At 38.2% G+C, this 24157-nt stretch overlaps 1 protein-coding gene across 1 annotated transcript in view; it reads left to right on the top strand.

Annotated features, from left to right (window-relative positions):
• The window catches only part of GABRB1 (gamma-aminobutyric acid type A receptor subunit beta1), a 139643-nt gene that overhangs the window by 66832 nt on the left and 48654 nt on the right, over window positions 1–24157 (top strand). Inside the window, exon 4 of the mRNA XM_086463663.1 lies at window positions 9470–9690. Coding sequence (XP_086319789.1) covers window positions 9470–9690 — 221 coding nt within the window. The remainder of the gene's footprint in view (window positions 1–9469; window positions 9691–24157) is intronic.

The following is a 24157-nucleotide window of genomic DNA, read 5'->3' as shown; positions in this document are numbered from 1 at the left end:
CAGAGCTACAGGCTTGGGGATGAGTGGCTGGAAAGGTGCCGTGGTGGAAAAGGACCTGGGGGTGCTGGCCAACAGCCAGCTAAACATGAGCCAGCAGTGTGTCCAGGTGGCCATGAAGGCCAACAGCATCCTGGCCTGTATCAGAAATAGTGTGGCCAGCAGGAGTAGGGAGGTGATCGTGCCCCTGTACTCAGCACTGGTGAGGCCACACCTCGAATACTGTGTGCAGTTTTGGGCCCCTCACTACAAGAAAGACATTGAGGTGCTGGGGCGTGTCCAGAGAAGGGCAATGAAGCTGGTGAAGGGTCAGGAGAACAGGTCTTACAAGGAGCAGCTGAGGGAACTGGGGTTGTTTAGTCTGGAGAAGAGAAGGCTGAGGGGAGACCTTATCACCCTCTAAAACTACCTGAAAGGAGGTTGTAGTGAGGTGGGGGTTGTTATCTTCTTCCAAATAACAGATGATAGGATGAGAGGAAATGGCCTCAAGTTGCACCAGGGGAGGTTTAGATTGGACATTAGGAAAGATGTCTTTACCAAAAGAGCAGTCAAACATTAGAACCAGCTGCCCAGGGAAGTGGTGGAATCACCATCTCTGGAGGTGTTCAAAAAACATGTAGATGTGGCACTTTGGGATGTGGTCTACTGAGTGTGGTGATATTAGGTCTGATGATCTGAAAGGTCTATTCCAAGCTAATGATTCTATGATTATCATCACCACTATATGCAATGTGATTCGAGCATAAGCATCACGAACAATGAAATGAAGAGTTCCCGAGCAATTTAGAAGCAAAAAAGCAAAAAAGTGCCAATCAACCAAAAAATCCCCAAAACCCGAAACAATAGTTACATACAAAGCAAAAAAGCAACCACCCAAACCAACTAACCAACCAAACAAACCACCAACAAAAAACCCCAGTAAGATACATACAAGTCTAAAGATCTGTCAGCCAAATGATTACTGTTTCTATTCCAGGTAGAGCCACCGACTCACTACATGTCACTTTGGCCTCCATCTGCTTCTCTCAAAACTGAAAAAAAATTGATACAGTAGAATGACAACTGAGAACCAGACAGGAATCAAATAGATTTCAATCACCAGACCCACAGAAATAAAAATAACTCCTACCTAATCTGTGTAGAAGTAAATTAGTAAAAAATATATTACATATATATGTACATTAAGGCATTTTAAAAAAAAACCCAAAACAGTAGCTGTTGTTACAAATTTAGCCCAACCTCATATGTATATGTATATGTATATGTATATGTATATGTATATGTATATGTATATGTATATGTATATGTATATGTAACTTCCTTCCTGCATTGTTCAGCATCTTCTGGAAGCAAGGAGTCTGGCCATGGTTTGCTGCCTTCACTACTGATTTCTAACTCAGAAGTTTGCTTAACACAAGCCACTGCACAACACACAATTAAGGGTTGTGGGGCTTTTTCTTTTACCATACATGTGCAGCTAGCTTGCCCTGTGACTCTGATTAATTTTTTACATTGCTGACATTCTTGTGCTTGTGTCCTCTTCAACATTCTGTCCAGTGCTTTTAAGATTTCTGGTACTGTTATCACTTACAAAATAGCATTCAAGACAAAATTCAGCAAACCTCTCTCCCATCTGCTCCTAATCTAGCAATCAGTTCAGCTTCACCTGCAGCACTGTGCACTGACACCACAAGGAATTCTTCGGAGTTCTTAGCACTGTGTCACCCTCCTTAGACATTCAGTGCACTTCGTAATGGTCTCATAGTTCACCCCTGCTCAGCTAGCTGGAAATTACGAAAAAAAAAAAAAAAACACCCAAAACCAAAACCACAAACAAGTGTTTCAGAAACAACTATTGTTAGAAAAAGGCTGCTCTCCAGTTTTCTTGCTTATAGGTAGCAAGGGAAGTGTGGTTTAATTAATTCTACACTCTTTCACAATGTTTTGCCTTCATGGGAACTTTAAAGCGCTGCATCCTTCCAATATAGCTTTTTCTTAGTTTGCTTTACTCTTCACATCACATTCCATGTTGTAGACCATCAGAGCTGATCTATGCCCACCTCATTAAGATTCAGTCCTCCAGTCAGTAAGGATCCATCTCCACGTAGTCCACACAAGAACCTGGTTAGTACAGTGTCCTCCCAAATGCCCAGTCCCACTCCTGTGTATTGTTACTTCCAGCCTAAACTGACTGAATTGTTTTGGAGCATAAGTTAAAGCTTGAAATTCCTTTGCCTTGGAGTGCTTGCTCCACCTGCTTTGCAGAGAGGATGAGAACAGCACTATGTGGGCACAATGTCACAGTCCTCAAATGCCATCCCACCATTCCCTTTCATACCTGCATATGAACAGTCAAGTTTTTGCATAACTCACGGAAGAATCCTAGAACATCCTCGACTTCATCACAAAGCACATATACCTAGAACACCTTTGTGCTGTAGTTGCTAATACCCGGACTTGAACGCTAACAGGACTACTCAGATAAAGACAGACAGGTATGGACTAGCTGGACAACTTGGGTTTGGTTGGGTTTTTTGGCAAAAACTTGCTTTCAGCTGCCTCACAGATAGAAATGTCTAAGAGATAACATGTCTCTTATTGCTGTCTACATTTGCTCTTAAAACATATATCTAGATATGGATTAACATATGTTGGTCTATAGGCTACTTGCCAGTAAGAAGCTTTTCTGTTCTTTTGTTTTCTCTTCAATTGTTCTTTATTCAGCTCCAGGTGTTCTCACTGGAGCCAAAATATACAGGACACTTATTTGCTGCCTGTAAAAATACATGCACACATTGAATATAGTTACTCTATATGCCAGTACACTTGTATTTGTTTACTCCAGCATTCATTACAACACCATCTTACTTAAGCACATATATCTCCTGTGCCATATTTTTCCTGTTTTCCACCCCTCCCCTCAAGCATCTTTATGGCAGTATTAGCCTCTCTGTAGAAAAGATTACCAGCTTCAAAACCAAAATAGAATAGTGTGGGAATAGATATGATTACTAGTTTCCTGCAGGTACTAAAAGCAGTTCATTGATCTTTCAGGGAATATGAATCATACCGTGTTGATTCTTCTGTCAGCAATTAGCATAGCCACTTAAGACAGACATAGTATTAATTTGTGCTGAAAGCAAAGTTATACTGCCATACCGCATTGCTACCCCAGACAGTGGGTAATGTGGATGGAAGTTTGAAGTGCAGGTGAGAGTGCTGTAGGGGTTTTCAAGCTTTCTTAAAGGAGCTTCCAGCATGCAGTGAGGATAACAACATATCTGTAAGCCTACCTTACCTGCTACCTTACTTTCCTGCTAAGTTTAGGCAAGTCCACTCCTAATCAAAGCAATCCCTATTAGTATTTAGTAACATCATGTCTTTTCTTCCTATGCAAAGAAGTGGCACATTCAGGCCTCCCATGTTAGAAAAGCTCAAATAAGAGAAAAAAAAAGCAGAGGGCAAGGCAATGGGATATTGATCCAAAGTGGAGGAGTCCTTACTCTTCTCCCCAAGAGACAAAGGAGAACACACAAGATAAAATTGGGATTTTACCCTCCTCCATGTTAAACAACACTGAGCCAATGGAACACAACTATAATATCAACCCATTTAAATCCCAGAAGCAGTAATAAATACTTCTGCTAAGTATTATTACTAAAGCACTGAACAAAATGCAAAAAAATACGTAGTCTGCTGTTGTAACTGAGAAACATTTTGCCTTTTGGTTTACTTTTTCAGAAATGATTGAAGCCATTTGATATAATTCTAATCCCATTACAGTTAAAGGGACTTCTGCCTTGACTGCAAAGAGTAATATTGGATCCCAATACAGTAATGATGAGCACCTTCATTTCCAACACACTACTTTTATAATGACTAATCTTGTTCCTGGCTGTGCTTTGAGCAATAAAGAACATCATCATTACAGCTATGCGGACTCCTGCCAGATCTCTGCTTCTTTCTGTAAGACACAACTGTGATGTTGTGTCTTAATTTAATTGTGAAGTTATAAATGCCAAAAAGGTTTATGAAACATTACTCTGGAGAATTGTCAACGCATTTGAAAAACAGCAACGCAAGGCACTTCACTAGCAGCTACAACCACCAATTGGATCAAACAAAACAACACCTTGCACAACTTTTTCTCCTACAGAAATCTCGCATCTATAAATTATTTGCAATTTTTTGACAGAAAACGTGATTTCTGTAAAACTGAAGCTTGCTGTGGGAAAATTCTGATCCCATTAAAAAAACCAAACAGCTTCTCTCAGGAAAACAGAAGACTTTTATTCTATTATCCTGGAGTCAATGGAGTTTCCTATCTCATTTCCTCTGATGGAAGTGTAATTCACAAGGACCACAGCCTCCTGTGACCAGGCCAGTGCACTGAATAATTTGACTACAAGTTCTTTCCCCTGTCCTCCCACTGCATTGGGCAGAAGAGGGGAACTGGATAACATATGCTGCATCAGTCATTCTTGAAAACAAAACCAAAAGGAACACTGAACTACATCCTTAGATAGGAAGGCAAATACAATTGATTCTCTAGCATGCACATCCCTAACTCCCTGGCTTCCTTGCTTGGCTGGACTGCAGACTTAATAAAGAGATGTAGCTGCCCTGACATTTTTAAAGAACATGAGTAGAACCAATATTTTCTTCTTCCATAACTTTTGTTAAAACTTTTTCACATAATTTCTTTGCAGTATCTACATTTGCATTATCTACAATTGAGCACCAAGTTTATACGGGAAATTAATCAGGATTTAAAACAAACAAACAAAACAAAACCAACAACAAACAAGCAAGCAAAAAAAACCCAATACAAAACACACTAAAAACCACCACACCCAAGAAAACACATTGCCATTTGCATTCTCTTATCTGAAAAACAGATATTTTGCAGGTGAGTGTATACATCTTCTCTAGGCGTTCTAAGATAGGACAGCTAACCGTTGCTAAACAAATGCTAACAGCTTCTTCTGATGCATAAGCACACTTACAACATATGAATGACTATGCTTTTTTACAATTTGCAAATTCAACACTTGCCATTGTCTCAAAACTCTGCCCTTCCCATTCTTGTTAGCATCAGATAAACGCGGAAAATAATCTTCCCCAGTAATAACAGCTTGCAGTTACAGAAGGATTGACATATATTGTGTTCTATTTTTGTTGCTTTATTGCAGTCAATACTAGTATTCTGATCATCACTCCATATTTAATTTTAAATTGTAATTTCAGTTGCATTTGTCTTAAGTTATCCTATATTTGAATTGCATTGCATCTCATTTTCTGTGATGCTGCCAGATATTTGGTTATTGGATGGTTCTCAAGGATATAATTTAAATTTAATATTGTTTGGGTGTACGTTATACACCCTACAACTACCAATAAACAGTTACCTATTAAAAGTATGACACTGATATGTTTCATGTATTTGTTTTGCTGCACAACACCTTCCTTGGCAAACTCATCTAGAGATCTAACATTTGATATTGAATTGACCTAGAACAGCTATTCACAAAATATTCTTCCATTAACTATCTTTTGCTAAGAACTGCATCCATATTGTTAATTTTTAGCTAGTAAGACTTCTGGAGTGTGCTTTGATGTTCAGTTATTAATTAAGTATATCACAATGTGCTAAGCTGGTTTTCAATACATGAAAGAATAACAGATTGAGGCCACCTTAGAAAGAGGAAAAATACAAAAGGTCTTTTAGATCACAAAGCTGAACATTACAAGTTAAAAGATTCCCTATTTTCCCCTTAAAACATGTATGTCTGGAATTTGTGAAAGATGAATCAACTACCAGTAGAGCAGACATGTAAACTTCTTTTATTCCACCAAAGCCCATAATTCAACTGATAAGCATGGTGAAGTACCAATTCTGTGTTTTCCAGAAGGTTAGATTATAATATAACAATCTATTCCACATTATATTCTGCTGTACTGAACTGGTAGACCACACAGTGGAAATTACCAGCAAAGTCCAAATTATCTAGCTGTTTTAATGCCTCTCTACTGGTTTCAGAGAGCTACAGAGGTTTATAAAGAAAGAAAAAATCCATTATTGTCCTTTCATCATCTATACATATTGCACAAAAAGATTAGGGAGCCACAAAAAAAAAAAAAAAAAAAAGAGAGAGATAAAAAGGAAACAGTATTGCATGGGAACTCTCCAGTCTATTACTTACTGGAACTATAAATTGTTTTGCTAATTTCCAGTACAATATGCATCACTGGTCCATTCATTTTCTTTACTACAAGAAATTTATATTACCCAAGTGAACTGTGAAGCTTGGTGCCAATATTTATTTATGAGGCTGCTTAAATTGAGACTAAGAAATAATTTGCCATTTTGAGTAAAATAAGCTAGTTTCTCTTACTCACATTTTCTCAGAATCCCTCTTACCTAGGACTAGCATGTATTTGTCTTAGCAACCTAATGCATCTTATTAAAACACTGTTTGATACACAGATTGGCTTACATGGTTTACTACACATCTATATCACTTACACATTTCCAGTTTGATACAAAGAAATAAGAAATTTGCACAATTACTAAGAAAGGGAAAAAAAAAAAAACAAACCATCTCATTCTAATAAGTCAGAATTCATCACACTGAAAAACCCCAAATCAATACACATCAAAACAACTTTACCATTAGTGATGAAACGTTTACCACTAGGAAGGTAGGCTGTGCTCTGGTAAAGCAAGGAGGCATTTGTGGAAAGCATAGACAGCTCAATTAAATCTACTGAAATGTCACGATTTTTCAGCAGCATTACAAGTTTTGCTTTTATTATAGGAAGTATAGATAGGCAAAGAATCAAAGAATACTCAGTATGCTTCTAAAAAAAGTTAAATAGGTGTGGGGTTTTTTAATCATTTAAAAAGCAGAAACAGATTTTCTTTTGTAATTTTACCTTGGGCCCTGCTTTTTTACCTCATGATTAGAGATACAGAAGTTAAACATAGTCTGATTTATTTTCATATCTAGACTGATGCTTGAGATCTTAGGAAGCTGTCATAAAAACCTAAAAAATTTCTTCAGCCAATTACCACTATAGATATGAAAGATTCAGAAATTATTCATACACTCTAGAGCTTGAAACAGCAAAATCCCCAGCAAGTTTTGTAGAGGAGAAGGCTAGTAGTTCTTAAATCCTCACTTCACTCACACCACTGTAAAATATAAAAAATAATACAAAAACCTCCAAGATGTGGCTAGCCATGTCATTTGCCAGCATTTCATTTTTCGGTGATGAAATATGAGAAACACAAGGCTGTATTCCATTAAAAAGAAATAGGAAATTTATAACTATATTATAGCTCAGATATAATTTGGTTTTCATTAAAATAACCTTTAACTACCCTTTTTAAAATAAGAACTTACAGCAACAGGGACTCACAATCATAACATAGGACTCTATTTTCGTCATTAAAATATTGAAGGAGTAACACCCCCCCCCATTCTGGGGGATGGAAAAAAAAAATAGATAATTCTTTCCAGGTTAAACACTGAGATTCCGTTAGGATGAAGCTCAGATTTTTTTTCCACATTAACACTTGCTGGCTTGACACATACTTCTACCTAGTATAGCACAATTGCAGGGCAGAAGATCATGCTCTCTACCGTAGTGTTACCAATAGCAGTATGCTGGATATAGCACAGCTGGATGAAACAAAATCTCATCCAGCAGACTATGATGCTAAAAATAGCAACTAATTTTCTCCTACTAGCCATATCCAAGAGATCGAATTTCCTTTTTTTTTTTTTTCCCCTCTCCATTTGATCACATCTTTAAGATTTCTTGTAGCTTATCTTGGCTATTTTTCTCTCTTGGTTGAGCTTTGAGAACCATCACATAGGCACCACTCTCAATTGTTAGCTTTTTTCCAGGACAGCAAGACAGTTCTACAGAAGCAGCATTAAGATCTAGTGAAAATATAAAGGAAAGCAGGAAGGAAAAAAGATAATTATGTATAACTGGAATTTCTATTCCATCTGTGCTGCAAACTGCATAGGCTCTGCTGAATCAGGCAGATGATGTAGAAGATACCAAGTGAAGCACGGAGCACTGAGGATTTAACTTTATCAGCCACGTACAAAAGCTTTTCTACCTAAACTTGCTTGAAATAGGACACGCTAGAAAATAGATACAACATACCAAAACTGCACTAGAATAGTGATTTTTTTTTTTTTTTCCCCTTCCTATTTTTATTTTTCTCGTCCATTTCCCATCTGGTCTCTGGGTCTGTATATGCAACATTTCCAGCAGAAAGTCTTTTTGAAAGGTAACAATGCTCCTTTGATTTCATGGCAACAATACAGTTTTAAGAAGCCACTGAAGATTAAGAGACCAAATCACATCAGACAGCTTTTATGTTCTCTGTTTCTTCAAAAATTAGGGTCCAGTCTAGGATTTGTGAGGATGACAGAGGTAAGGCTTTCTCTCACAGAAAGGAAAATTTTACACCTGACCAATTTTTTCCAATAATATCTATAATTTTGCTGCACTTCTACAGTAAAAATGTGTGACAAAATGACCTGACACTTGAAAAGCAGGCGGGGGGGGTGGAACATGAGGGAGAGAAAACTAATAGTCCATATACTGCTGTTCCAGTCATCTTTTAAGAACTCCAGCAGCTACAAAGCGCACAGGCTTTTCCACTTTAAAAAATTGACTACATTTAAAATCACCACAGTCCCAGAAAGACAGACACAAGAGTTTAAATCAGACCAGAAACCTTTTAGAACAATTTATTTGCAGTGAAAGCTGAAGGACTACATAAATGGTATTTCCCCTAAGCTACAATGTGATAGTTAAGAGGAGATGTTCATTTTCTATGTGGTAACATCCGATTGCCAAGGACAGAAAGCACCACATTTCCCAGGCTGAGGCGAGATGTGTCAGGCTAGCTAAGGTCATTACACCTGGCAGCTCCAGCAGATGCAGAATGTGAAGTTGTCCATTATATGTCCTGAGGTCATATTTGCTCTTTCTCAGAAGGTCTAGGGACTGCTGGCCTTTCTGGATTGTGGGAGGAATCTTTCAGGATGAAGGGAGGAAATATCAAAAGAATATCCTCCCTGATATGCCATGCTATTTGGCTGAGGTCAGCTAAACCCTGCTCTTTTCACATTAAAAACACTATCAAAAAATGTTCTAGTGTGATTCACAGACTGGAGACCCAAATGTACCATGTATTCCTTCCGGCTTAAGAGGTTTTGAAAGCCTGTGGGGACCACTGCCATTGGTGACTAGTGTGAAGTTCAACATTAACATGAACAGGCCAAGACTTACAATCATGGTTAATAACATCATCATCATCATCATCTTACCAATCCTTAAACTTCCTGTTGCTACTGATACTCAGTTACTGAGAGTCATCTAAAAATAAACTTGTTAAGGTAATCAGTACGCAAAATACAAAAAGCCCTTCTTATTTCTTCCCTAGGACTACACCCTGACCATGTATTTCCAGCAGTCCTGGAGGGATAAAAGGCTCTCTTATTCTGGAATACCTTTGAACCTAACTCTGGACAACAGAGTGGCTGACCAGCTCTGGGTGCCGGACACGTATTTCCAAAATGACAAGAAGTCATTTGTCCATGGGGTGACAGTGAAAAACAGAATGATTCGACTCCATCCAGATGGGACAGTCCTTTATGGCCTACGGTACGTTGGATTTTTTAATCAGCTATGTGGCTGTCCTGGCAGAATGCAAGTTGTGATTGGTAAGTGCAGGCAGTACTGATGCTGCTCTCCTCTCCTTTTTCCTGGTTTCTCAGTGGAGCTTTATGAGTCAGCAAATACTCCATCTAGACCGCCACAATACACCCAAGATTTTTCTGCAGGGCATCAAAACTGCCTTTAGTAGCTATAGCCATAACTAACGAAGCCTAATGCCTCTGTTTCTTTCAGCTCTTCTGAGCACGTTAATACCACTGATGAGTTCATTATTATGGTTCTTACCTGGTAATCAATCACAGCTTAGACAAATGCTTCCTTCCTTCTGAAATTACCCAAGCAGTCCTTTAGAACAATGTAAAATATAAAATTGGGAGTCATCTGAAGAAATATGACGAACATTTGATAGGGAATAAAAATAAGGCATTTGTAAATTTACGTGAATTATTTAAAGATTATCTGTAGGTCTGAGTACACGTTTTTCTTAATCTGCCTTGGTTTATCATGGCCCCTTCACACCACAACTGCTTCTTCATACAGTGCAACCTATATTCACCCTGTAGATACAAATACATTCTAAAATCTGAACAGGCACAATCTAATGATAAGGTACACAAATGTAAAATTAAAACTAAACCAAGTTATTTGTTATGTTGAGATTTCTGCAGAGCCCAAGTAGGCTTTGCATTATTTTTGTTTGGAAAAAAACATTGCCTGCCTGAAACAACCTTTGATCACTGTTATCATTCAACAGTGAAAATAGAGTCCGGAGAACATAAACCTGAAAGCATACTTCAGTTAATCAGAAAAAAAGTCATAAAGCATAAAACATAGCTGAAATACCTCAAAATTGTATCTGATAGGACTGAAAAACACCAAACTGCTGCAGCAATTCAAAATTAAACTAATATTTGGGGAAAGAACTTAGAGCTTACTGAAAATAAAAGCTTGAAATGACCTCTTAACCTATAAAAACATAACCTTTTAAAACACAGCACTCAGAGAAAGCCTTCCAACCCATCAAATTCAAGCTTCACAAGAAACAAAAATAATTTAAAAATTATTATTTTAGTTCATTGTGAGTTTTCTTTCAAACTTGTCAGATTTGCAGGCAGTTCATTAGTTGCTACCAGTGACCACACAGGAACTTTGATACAGCCAGATCTGTTCTGGTACAGAAAAACTGCTACTTCAGTTGTGAAAAATAAAACAAGGAGGAAATGAGGAAATAGCTGGTAGACTACAGGCGGTCATTATTGTCTGCTAAACAGAGCATTTGAAAAATACGTCTTTCCTGTTGCCTTCAGACCTCCTCAGTCCCTTTCAATCAAACTGACTCCTGAAAATCAGTTTAGCCAGGCAGTTATCATTACAGGACATGTTTGCCTGAGAACTTTTCAAAATATATATTTAAGGAAACATTAAAGGCCAGGAACTAAATTTATTTATATTCCAGGATTTGCACAGTGGCAAGAATGCATGTTAGGGCCAAATAGTCCCTCACGAACAGTTGTATACAATATAAACTACACCTAGAAACGTATGCAATGCACGTGCTTCCACATACAGGCCATACATCTGGTATCAATAACTGTCTTCTACAGAAATAGCAAAAGAAGCTGTGACACATCTGGTGAACTTGCTGCAAGTCCTCTCACGCATTTCACCCACAAAGCACCAACCTGGCCAAGAAGCTGTAACCTTGCCCAAGCAGCTGCGACCTTGCCCAAGCATAATGATTGGGCTCTTCCTCTCATAGGTGTGCAGGCAAACTCCAGTGCAACAGTAAAGGCGGTCACCTTCTCATAATGAGGTTGCTAGATCATATGATTAAATAACTAATCACACTTGGATGGTTAAGCAGCAGTTCTGCAACTCTGACAGCTGCAGCTCTGCAGCTTAATACCCCATCCAATACCTCACTGCTCTCAACAGGAAAACCAAACCAAACCAACCAACAAAAAAACCCACCACAAACAAACACAAAACACCCACACTAATATAAAGGCTAGCCTGTATTCCACACACCTGCAGTCTAGCACTGAGCAGCTCCCCCCTCCTCCCTCACCCCTGCCTCATGCCCTTAACACACACTAGCACAGGGGCAACCTGGGGCTCTCCCAGGTTTCTGGGCATCCCCACCTTCTCACCCCAGAGAAAGCAGCAGGGCCAAGTATTGCCAGACGCACCAATATCCATCAACAGCTTTGTCATCACCAGCCATTTGCAGAAAGAGATGCTCAGCTGTCAGGTCTTTTTCACAGCTTAAGCTGATGTGCCATGTTTTCTCCAAGGACAAGACAGCTGTTTAGACACACCTGGTGAGCAGACTTTGGTCTGCCAGCCGCCAGTGAAAACACATGTAGTGTCCCCATCCCACAAGAAAGATCTGATCAAAGACAAAGATAATGAGCAGAAGAAAGAATGAAGTTAAGAGACATTAAAACAGGTTTCATACAACAGATAGCAATTACTGCACTAAGTTTGCGTCTATTAGTGGTCACTTTCCTCATGGTGATAAATATACTTCTGTCAGCCTATAGATTACCTTTAGATCATACAAACAGCAATTTCTTTATATACCAGATGACACATATGCCTCATAAGAAATAAAAGACGAGAAGACACTGTAGCAAACGTTCTTAGGTAAAATTCAGCGTTGCCTGTTAGAAATTTGAGCACAGCTCCAAGTCTCATGAGTGGAGAAGAAACTTTGCAACATATTAGCTTGCATTTAGCTTCTCTACAGCAGAGAGCATGAAGACAGTATCACCAAAACTCTCACAGAGGAGCTGTGGCCTGTGATTTTCACTTGCATTTCTGAAGACAGAATATTGGCCTGGCATGACTTGAACAAAACAAACACCAGTTACACTGCAGACCAGGGTCTGAGTTCCAAACAAATTAGGCAGGGCCTTAAACCATCTCTCAAGGATGATTTAGATGCTTGCTTTTTTCTGTGCCTCCTATTCCCCACACAAATTTTCTATTTGCAGTTCAGAGTTAAATGTTTCTTTTTAGGCTCACATATGAAATTTTACTGGCTTCTTTAAACAGGAATCAGAACAATCACAGAAGCTCTAAATAACCTGCTTTGTACTCGGCAGTTTGGCATGGATGCAACGTTCAGTCTCACTCACCAGAGTTGAGGAAAAATAAAACAAGGTTAATCATCTGGCTTTACAGATGAATAAACAAGGGAAACATGCACTGAATACACTGGACTGGTTTAATCATATAACAAAACATTATCACTTCAGCATGTCTCCATTATTTCTGTAATGAAAAAAACAGTCCCTTTTGTTATTTTTTTCAAGTAACTTTCAGCTGCTAAATCTCTACAGTTTAAAGAATGATGTGTGCATATAAACTTGTGCAGACATAGAAAACTCCTAAACATTCTGCCATTTAAAACTGTGCATTGCTGTTATGTCTCTTACTGCAAATGCTACTTCTATTAGTTATTCACAGTAGTGAATAATGCGTAACATTACTAACCAAATAACATTTTCATCCTATCACCCAAGCAACTAAACACACATACACATATTTAATGCCACGTTAACATTTCCACTGAATTCCCTTTCAAATATGCCAGGGAAGTTAAGTGTCACTTAAGCATTATGTACCTGAAGTGTGTGATTCTTCAGTTTCTAGCAAATACTCCCACCAGCAGCTATTATTATTTTCTGTGGTGTAGCCACCTGCTTCTTAAAGGAAAGAAAAAAAATTCCCTTTGAGTCTGTGTGCAAACCTGCAGCACTCCAAGGCTGGTGTCAGAGAGTGCTCTAGCCTGATCCCAGCACAGCTGGTAAAACGCTGGATTCTTCTTCATTTTTCCCTCATTTTTAATGAGTCATCAGGTTCCATTAGCTATAGCCCTTTTGGCACTAGCAGCATCTCTCATCACTTTTATTGCCTTTTCAGGCAAGATTCTCTAGAAATCTGTTCCAAAGCTCTAGATTCTCAAATCAACACATGCTGTTGTTTCTTTTGCTTGTCCTTTCTCCCCCTTTGCTGGGTACGATTCTATACATGTAATCTGTCTTTAAGATATTTAAGGAAACATTGTTAATTTATTGTACTCAAGTACATATTCAGATTCTTATGTTATGATGTTAAGAATGGAAGCTCTGATTTAAATCAGCCTTTCCTACTATTTTTATGCCACCTCTTAATTCTTTTCAGTATTTCACTAGCAGAACAATGACATCTTGTTGCTTCTGAGACATCTGTCCTGTTATCATGACATTGCCTCAAAATAAACATCAGCAGAATTTCATCTGGTGTGGTGAAAGAAGCATATCCTTCGAAAGTATTAGTTGTGAAGAAGCACAACATACCTTCAGTGACATCTTTACAAAATTTCCCTCCCTTCTGATGTTCAGACACAAACCCATCTTTCATTAGAGCAGGTCTTAATTTATTTCAAGACGGGGGATTGAGCATATCATGACAAGGATATGAAGATCTGGCTTGGAGCACCAAAAAATTTTGGGTTTAGTGAGACCACATGTTTTTATACTGCTGCAGCAAAGGATGCCACTTTGCTAGGCACTGCTACAACTGCCAGGGGATGGGGAAAGGGTGATCTTTGCCTTCAATATAAGGACTTACTTCACCACATCTTACACAAAGAAGGTCTTCTGTGATGTAAACAGTCAGACACATCCATCTATCTCCAACTGATTCACAAATGTGAATTGACACATGCAACGCTGGATTTAATAACGACTTATTCACACAATATCCATGGAAGCCCATCTAGTATGTCATAAAGGTGGAATACAAGAAAAGCTATATTTAAATGCAGAATGCTTTGTTTTTAAATATAATCTTAAAAGTAAATTTGAGTGTAAGCCTCCCTCCTTGACTGTCTCTATTTTGGCGATATATCCAAGAGTGCTACTAAAGAAATTTGCTAGCCAGGAGCTTCCATCTTATGGTGCAGTGAAATTTCACTGCTTTGTGGATTGGTTTTGTATTGCCATGATTTGGGGTTATGGAGTTCTGGTTTCCCTCCAAACACCTTCATGGATTTTATTAGAGAGTCAGTTATTGGGTCCATTTGAGGACATCCCATCCTGGCAACAAGCAGCCTACTTACGCTGATACTCAATAAATTGTCCTCACCTCTGATACTAAACAGCTCCAGACAGAAAAAGAAAAAAAAAAAAAAAAGACTGAGTCATTCTAAATGATAAAAAAACTGTCATCTAACTGAAATAAAAAGCTACTTTTCATTTCACTCTACCAAAAAATACATAACAACTTATAAAGCATTCTTTTATCAGATGATAGAGTAGTTTTGCAAATGATACAAAAAGCCATTTCTTCTACGTATCAGTGCCAAAAGATTTAGCAGTAAGCATCTTTAAAAAAAAAAGTGTTATGCTGGAGTAAAGAATCCAAGGAAGAGTAAGACATTAGATCACAGCTGACACAGAAAACTTTACTTTCTCCTACTTAGTGTTTTTATATGTGGTTTCCTGGTATTAAGGCTCACAAGAACCAATTTAGGACTTCTTTATATATTTGAAACCTGAAGATATACAAGCAAATTGCAAAAATAAATCAATCAAATATATTGTTTTCTTCCACCTCCTAAAACATTTCATTCTCTGAGGGTCAGTTTTCAGGATTCACAGGCAAATGAATACATTCCTCAGTGCGCAGCTATTAGGAAGGGGTAGGGATGAGGGGGGCAGTTCACGTGTGCATTGCGGATGCCAGTTCAGCCTGTCACAGGTCACACCAGGCCTGCTGCAAACTTTATTCCAACAGACTACCCTTAAATGAGCAAACTTGCCTGATGGGCAGCCAGCATGACCCCTCATCACAGGAGATGCACTGCTAGGAGCATTTGTTTAACTCTGAAGAAAAAAAGTAGAGGAGGAGGGCACAGCAAATTGATCCCGAGGCAGATGGATGTACCTCTTTGTAGCTCCCACTGCTTGCACACTCTTCTAATTGTCTGCGCCCCTCTGTCAGTCCCACTGTCATCTCCTCTTCCTAGTCTGTAACCCAGTCCTTGGGCATGGTGTGGCTTGCATAACGAGATGAGTGAGCAATGACCACTACTTAAACCCATGGTGAGAAAGCAGTTGGCACCAATAGCCTATGCACAGAAGACAGCATGCATGGCCAAAATACAGCTGCATTTATCAACCAGGCTTTGGTAGCTGTAGGAGAAAGAGCTATCCCTTACCCTTGGCAGTTACCAGAGGGGAAAAAAAAAGCAAGGAAGTTCGCTTAAGCACTCTCATGCTTGAGCAAGGACTCCTCCAGCCTGCACATTTAAAATGTCCAAACAGAGAACACCTGTATTTGCCCAAGAGCTGCAGCACCATCAATATGTGATGTTGCCATAAGCTAAAATGCATTTTCAGTATTGTTCTTACCACATGTAAAACTGGTTAATTTGACACAGTCTGTCCCAGGTCACTTCCCATACACTGCAGTTAATTTGCTAGTGGTTGCAAACTGGTTTGTATAATGCATTCTGAGAAAAAAAGAGACATATTTTTATCATCTCAATACAACTACAGTCTGCAATTAACTGCATGAAGCACAGTAGCACTCAAGCAGGCACTGGCGTACCAAGATATAACTTATTTTTCACACAGAAGCCAAGAGATGTGCTTGTCTAAATACCGATGAAAACATGAGGAGGCCGTACAGGTGTAATCTGTCTCATAGCTCTATGCAAGAACAGTGAAGCAGTGCCAGGGAATATGACACTCTCAGAATCAGTCATTTTTAGTGAATGAATGAGCAAATCTAACTGAAGAACAGTTTTAGGAGGGGAAAAAATCTGGAACAGAATAAGAGAATCCTGCAGAAATTGTATTTGCTCGCTTTGTTTTTCAGACACAGAAAGAGATGCAATGATACTCAGACACCAAATGAAAACTAGCAAGAGTAAAGGAACTGTAACCTAGCTGCTCCTAAGCTCATGACAAACAACAGCTACATTACTCTAGTTCAAATAAAAAGTCCTTTTTCTAATGGTTGTCTCCTCCCCAGGCTGGGGGTCCCCTGCAGCTGTCTAACTTGCTAGCAGCAGGCAACGCAGCAGCAGCAGCTCATAGCTCTACTTCCCCACTGGGCCTATTGCATTTCAGAAACACTTTTTCAGGTCCAGCCAGACTTTTCTCCAGCTTAGATGTTGAAACTCCCATTTAGACTCCCCACTAGCTCGGCTGTGCTCTCCTCTCCAGGTGTGAGCACTTCTTCCCAAACATGTCTCCTCCAGCTTCTCCCAGGATTCTTCATGCCTAGGCTGTGGTTTCTTATTCCCCTTCTTAATGTACAAAGATTGGAAAGGACAGAGTGCTACAGGATGATGAGGATGGTAAATCAGTGCGGGACCAGCACATTTAGTCCATTCGCTGCATGAAGCTCAATTCATCACTGTTTTACTTCTCCAGTGTTTAGTGGGGCACTGGTAGAAAACTATGTACGATGTTGCTTTATACTCATCCCTGGAGGCTTCTGTGTGCTTCACTGCTTAATGCCACAGCTGGAAATCAGAGACAACCTCAGTTGAGGCATCTCCTTGCTCCGAAGTGATTAGATTTGTAACCTTAATGCTACGTCCATGTACTGCTGTATATACAGTGGTATATACAGTGAAACTGTATATACCACTGTATATAGAACTGAAAGCATACAGCCAAATCTAAGACCAAAGCAAGTACAGCCCTTAAAACTCACAGGGCATCCTTTATAGAGACCTTTACTACTGCAGGTAAACTGGAAAACCTGCAACACGGGCTTCTATGTGCAAACCAAAAATACTGCTTCTGAAACACCGGGGCTTTATTCAGTGTCAAGGCACAAAATAGAACCCACAGGCTTCACAAAACAAAGTAGTAAATTGGTAGTTAATAAACAGCACAAGTGGAAATGGAGGACTGAAAACTAAAAGGAAGAAAGCTAGGGTCTTCTCTGGCTGCCAGGGCAGGGTGAGAAGTCCCAAGTGTAACTCAGAGACAGCCTTGCTGTCTTCCTTTAGCACGAATGGCCTCACAAACAGCCAGGGGGAATCCACCAGCTGCCGATCCCAAAAAGAGGAGCTCTCTTCATCACCAATAGCACACAAATTAAAATCCCACCAGTGACATGCATGGCAAATCTCCCCACTCTTTTACCCACAGTAACCACCAGATGTGGGAGAAATGCACAGCTCTATGGGGAGCAACTATTCCTAAACTCCTACTGAATTGTCAAATTTGTATTTGATTTGGAACTTTTCCCTTCAATTTAAGCCAACTTAACGTTTATTCCATTTTCACATAGCATTTTTGAATGTGAAAACAACCTAGGGAAGGTGGGGAAACTCTTCAGGTTGAATGAGTCTTATAGAGAGTGTATTAAAAAAAAAAAACAAACCACAGAAGTATTTAACATGGACTTGGCTTTAAATACATGAGCAGTGGCTCTTGTAATCAGTAGTTAAGGGCATAAGCAATCTGGTGGAGTCACAACAACTGGCTTCACAGGTTTGAATTTAAATACAAGCCTTAGATGCTGCAATTGATCGTGGCCATCAAGTACAGCACTTTGAAGAACTGAATTACATGCATTTTGTAGGGCAAAGCCCACTAGTCTTTATTCAAAGATCATTTAATTCCTTGAAGCAGATTCTAGATCAAACTCAGATTACTGAAATTATGTCACCTATTTAAATATATTAATATTATTAAAATACTATTTAACCACACTAATACTATCCAAAGAACAATGAAAAAATGATTAAACAACAGTTAACAAATGTTTAATTTTAAAGCTGATGGACACAGCAAAGCATGAATTACATGTTTTTAATGCAGCACATCATCTCTTACTGTCTCGGTATAAATTGGTTTTTGATTATTTTCTTATCCTCTATTTTACAAACTATGTTCTGCCTACTAAATCTGAGCAAGTCCTCCCTTTCTCTCATATCAGAAGTGCAAATGTCTTCCAATACTTTGGAATCGTTGCTCTGCTACTGTCAACACAATCTACATCAAAATTGCACTTCTAAATAAATAGTAAAAGACCATTTTATTTCTTTTTAAAAAAACTCCATTCACCCCAAGCTCATCTGTAGTGTGTATAAACGCTATTATTTATAGTTGCCTCAAACACATTGGGAGACAGAAATTAAGTAAAAATAAATTTAATGGCATATATTAACACTGAAGTATCTTTGATCAAGAAGATTTTCAAATAAATTTATATACACTCTAAGAATCACTTCACCAATAATAATGTAAGCAATTTTTTATAAGTATTTCTTTCTTTACTTGCTTTTAGGGGGTAAGTATCAGATGAGAAAGGAGCTTTTGTACATTTACCATCTCAGCTTTCTCCTCTCACAAACCATAAAAGCTCGTGCCTTATAACCTGTTTGGTGCACAGATCTCTTATAACTGAGTAACCAGAAAGAAAATCCGCACAAGCTTTTCACAAGTGAGCTATGTGACTCCTACTGTATCAGTGTCGCCAGCTGCATACACATCGTTGTGGTAGCACATATTCCATCTTCATACTCTACAAGTTTGTACTTGCATAACTTTATGATATTCACTTTTCCCCTGAAATACTAGATTTTGAACACATTTCTAGCTACTTATACTTTGCAAGGAACACCAAATGGACATATACATTTACACCACTGGTAGTTTTGAAAGAAAAAGGCAAAAGCTTTTCTAAAAGCCACTGCAATTTAACTTACAGCGCTGGTATGTATTGTTAGCAGTACAGATTATTTACTATATGTTTTTATATGATGCTATATACAGGTACATAACAATAGAGATCTGTGCTGAATCCTGATATGGTAACATACTTTAAGTAGTATATTTCATATCAGCATACATTTAGTACATACCACGCTATGTGTGTTTTCCAGGTCTTGAAGTTCATTAAAAAATACATTTAATAAAAAGCAAATCCATTTCTGTCTAATAATAAAAATGTAAAAAGCACAGTAATTAAAGTAGTACTTTGCTGCAGATTTCCAATTTGCATGCTATTAATTTTGAGCATGCTGAGAACAACTATTGTTGAGGGAAAAAAAATCTAAGTTCTCAGCTGCTCAAAAGCAACCTCACTCTCATTTCATGTATACTGATCTTGATCAGGGACATCAGTGAAATACCTGTTGAACCAGGGGTTGGGGGTGAGGGGTAAATCTGTACCTTTTCTATGCAATAAAAGCATCAGGCATGTAAATTAAGGTTCATGGGGAGGCAGCAAATATTTTACCAGACCTGCACCAAATTGATGAATACACTTAGATCCACAAGAGGGAGGAGTCTTAATTTACGTATTCTCTCTAAGAGGCAAGAGCTGTCCTAACAAGCACTACCCTAAAGCTGCTGAAATCCTGAACGAATGCTGGGACAGCTCATTCGCTAACAACACACAAAGTGAGAAAGGAAAATAAATAAAAGGTGCCAGATTGTGGGGGCTGCTGCTTCACAGAGGCATCATCCGCTTTGCTAACAAAGCTCACAGCCATCAGGCCATACCTACTCTGTGCTGCACCGTGCAGAAGGTTGGCTTATACCACATCAAGTGTTTAAGAGTAACAGCATCAAGAGCAATCCTGCCTTGATTAATTTACTAAGGCAATCAAACACAGTGTTTTTAAGTAATTTTAAGACAGATTAAGAACTGTTTTTTGAGTACAATGCTAAGATGCAAATAATCATGCATTTTAAAAAATGTTTTAGGGCAAAGTATTTTCTCCTTAACCCTCACTCTTCTACAAATATCTCCACTTAAAAACCTTTCTTCTCAAATATCATTGGCCTAGATTAGAAGTAGCTGCAAGAGAATTTACAACCTAGAAAATAGCCAAGCCCTTGAGTATAATAAAATGTAAAATTAATTACTCTGTAAAATATAATAGTAATTCCTCTATTTGGCACTTTTTCTATAGTATCAACACACACGGTCTCCAAAATGCCAGGCCAAAATAAATTCATTTTAAGAGACAAAATAGGTGATAAGTAACATGTTTTAATTTATAAAGGGATTAATAAAGTGAGATTACCAAGTGTTGCTATAGCATTTGTAATACAATCCCACCTTAAACTGCAAGTCTGTTAGACTGAAAAGTCAGCCTGAGAAGATGTGGAGGTAGGTACTTCAAATGCAATTTATGTAGTTTTGGATGACATATTTGATTGCATTACAAATATAATTAGACATCATCTTTCAGGAAAGAATCTAGAAGCATCAGAAGTACTGGAGCTACTTGGAGCCTAAAGCAAGAGTCAAAAGCATGTACAAAACAACTTGCAACTCACTCAGCGGTTAAACCTACAGTAGGTAGATTTACATGGGAATGACCTATATGGGAGTCTGTGCTGACTGCAAACTATTTCTTGATCTCTGGGTAAATCATCAGGCAGCAACATCAGCCTCAGCTACCCCAGCCCAGGTACAGTGTTGTTTACTACCCAGCATGGCTGGTTTCACCTTAGCTGAGGTACCAGCTCAGAAGTCAGAGTAACACAGCAGTTACAGTCTCCAACCTCAGTTCTAACAACAACCACACAAAACACACACACAAAAAACCCAACAAAACAACCAAACAAAACACATACAAACAAAAAAAAAAAAAAAAAAAAGGCACGCAGGTCCTTACTAGAGTCAGATCAGTAAGAGTATACACTTAACTTCTCAGCTAAAAACAAATTAAAACAAGAACAAATTGTTTGTGCTTACTTTTTGCAAAACTGTGTATTTTCCACACATGAAGAGTGTCTGGCTCTTCATGTTCATGAAAAAATGCCAAAGACAAATTTTTCAAAGCCTCGTGCATAACAATAGGCTTGGTCCAACAAGACCAATCATCTTCTAAAAAGATACATATAAAACCTCTTATATCACCCTCACTTCTCTAGGTCAGACAGAAAAGTTTATCATCTGAGAAGATAAGTTGCGTACAAATGGTAAGCTGACATCCCCATGCATCATGGCACAGGCAGAAGAAATTTGGGGAAGTTTAGACCCCTTGGCACTTCTCAGACTTGGGAAATTTAACTATCTAATGCATGCTGCTGATGTCTCTTTTAGCAGAGCCACTCTAGCATCCTCTGAGAGCATGGTCACAAGAAACTGCAAATGCAGCATTTTTCATAATCTTTAGATAGATGGATTTGTAAACTATGTAAGACAGTGTGATCAAGTGGTTGTATTGGAAGCATAAATCTATTTCCAGTCCTGTTCCTAATATACCTGTGTAAATGAAGAACCTGGAAAGTAAATCTGATGTAGAAATCTTAATATTTTGGTGTTTATTAGCTGATGTGGGATGTTTTAAACTTGTTCTCAGGTTTGATGATAAACCTTTTTACAAAGGAAAGACCATATCTCTTAAGGCTATCTATTTTTTGGTAAAATGGGATATAATACTTAAGTTTTTAAAAGGTCTAACAGTTAAGTAAATCACCTATATGTCCCCAATGCTGTATTTATTAGTTTTAATATGTTCTGACCAAGGGACAGAAAGAACAACGTTGCACAGGTTTGTTTTATTGGTAAGGATTTAGTTCAAATAATGTCTTAACCCATTTCCCATTATTTTCCTCTGTCAGAAAACACCTGTGGAACACATCTTTGAAGTCCAACCAAAAAAACAAATCTCAATTTCTATCAGCGCATAAACTATTCTACAAGAGATATTTCAATACCTGAAGAAATACTTTTGACAAATCTCTAGTCAGACATTTTGCAAATGGGGGGAGAGGAGAGAATAAAAAAATGGTCAAATTATTTCCTAAGAATTATTCCATTATTTCCTAAGAATTATTCCATTGACCCCAGCTGGCATCATTTGAAATACAGTTGGCTACTGGCCTGCTTGTCTTGTTACAAGGTCTCCACCTGTTGAGTCTTTCACTGAAAGTAGTAAATGAAACTGCTATAAAATTAGCATTTTTATTTCTTTGGCAGGATTCTAGGATGGTATACCAATTTTTCATTTCTAAAATTGTTTATATGAGGCTCATAATTCTGCTTTTAATACAATTAATGATGCCTCTTCTTGATACAGGGCATACACTTAACCCATTTGCAGAAAATTACTAAAATGCATGAGAATTCAAAGCTCTCTCTGGGATTTTAGATAGTGTTAAGCCTAAATTGGCACAAGAACTATATCAGCCAGATTTTTAAAAGATATAAGGCAAAAAATTCAGCTTTTCGCCATCTACCTTTGTATCCAAGGCAGATGCTTTGTATCCAAGCAATTTCCACTGAAACACTTTAAGACCAGCCAAAAGCTTTTAGCGACTAAAACCTTAAGTAAAATGCTTTACAGAAAATAATAAAGACTCTAACTAGTCATTTACCTCAAATTCTAGGAAGTTTTAAAACACACAGCTATCATCCAAGTGTGGGCAACTAGTGTGCATTGAGACTGCTGAAGATTTCTCAGTGTTACCTGGGAGCCCTCTGCTGGGACTCTGCCTTTAGAAAACAAGCAAAGAGAAGAGTTTTGTTTTGAAGGTGTGTCACAGATGTGTCAGTAATATTTAATTACTCTACATATGGTATATTATCAACTTCAGAGTCACTGAATGCTTAATTTCTCATAAGCAAATCACTACACAGGAGAAAAATATTTTCTTCTGCATAACAAATGTGTTTGCTTGGTATTAGTTAAATACTTAAAATATTCCTCAGTCTTCAAAATGCATGAAGATTCAATGGACAGCCTGTGTGCTAGATATAAAGGATCCATACTGGCAGATGATCTGTGTGGCTATCATTAAAAATGCCAGAAACAGAATTAGGTTTATTCAGTTTGATTAACAAAATAAAACCCGACGAGCAACAGCCCAGATAGAACAAAAAAACACTACTAAAACACTTTTAGGACTGCAGGAAAAGAAAAATGCCAAAATTTATCTTTGTCTTTTATGAAAGAATAGTATTTTTATTGCACTACCTGATTTAACAGCAAAAAAATAGACAAGTTTCCAGGCAAGTTTTCAGGCACAAAAGCTCCTCTTTAGGTCAAACTGAAGGAACAAATTTCAGGTTAAGTTCAGGTTAGAACAATTGCTCTGAACTCACAGATCTATCAGTATTTGCTTTCCTTTTTGAAATATAAAATATTTCAACCCATGCTGCAGTTGCTACCTCCTCTGTTCCACCAAGAACGGCCATTTGGAGTGATGTGCAGTTAAACTACCCAGGGTTATAGGCAGCTGCTTTTTCCACAAGTATTTTGCACCCGTATCATTTCACTCTTCTGGTTATGAACAGTACAGCCATAAGGCTGACTTTCCAGATTCATCTTTGAGGATGTTTTGTAGGTCTCCCTATAAGCTCAAGATTGAGACATCAGTGGAGGAGTGCCTGCTTCATTGGAAATGTTGTCTCAATGGCAATGGGAGTTTGTGTCTTTTATAAGCATTAAGCTGATAGCTGTTTGATATACATATAT

This window comes from Leptosomus discolor, chromosome 4 (genome assembly GCF_034619465.1).
Source record: "Leptosomus discolor isolate bLepDis1 chromosome 4, bLepDis1.hap2, whole genome shotgun sequence".
NCBI classification, from domain to species: domain Eukaryota; kingdom Metazoa; phylum Chordata; class Aves; order Leptosomiformes; family Leptosomidae; genus Leptosomus; species Leptosomus discolor.
The sequence above is the reverse complement of the archived record's forward strand: the minus strand, read 5'-3'. Positions and strand labels throughout refer to the sequence as shown.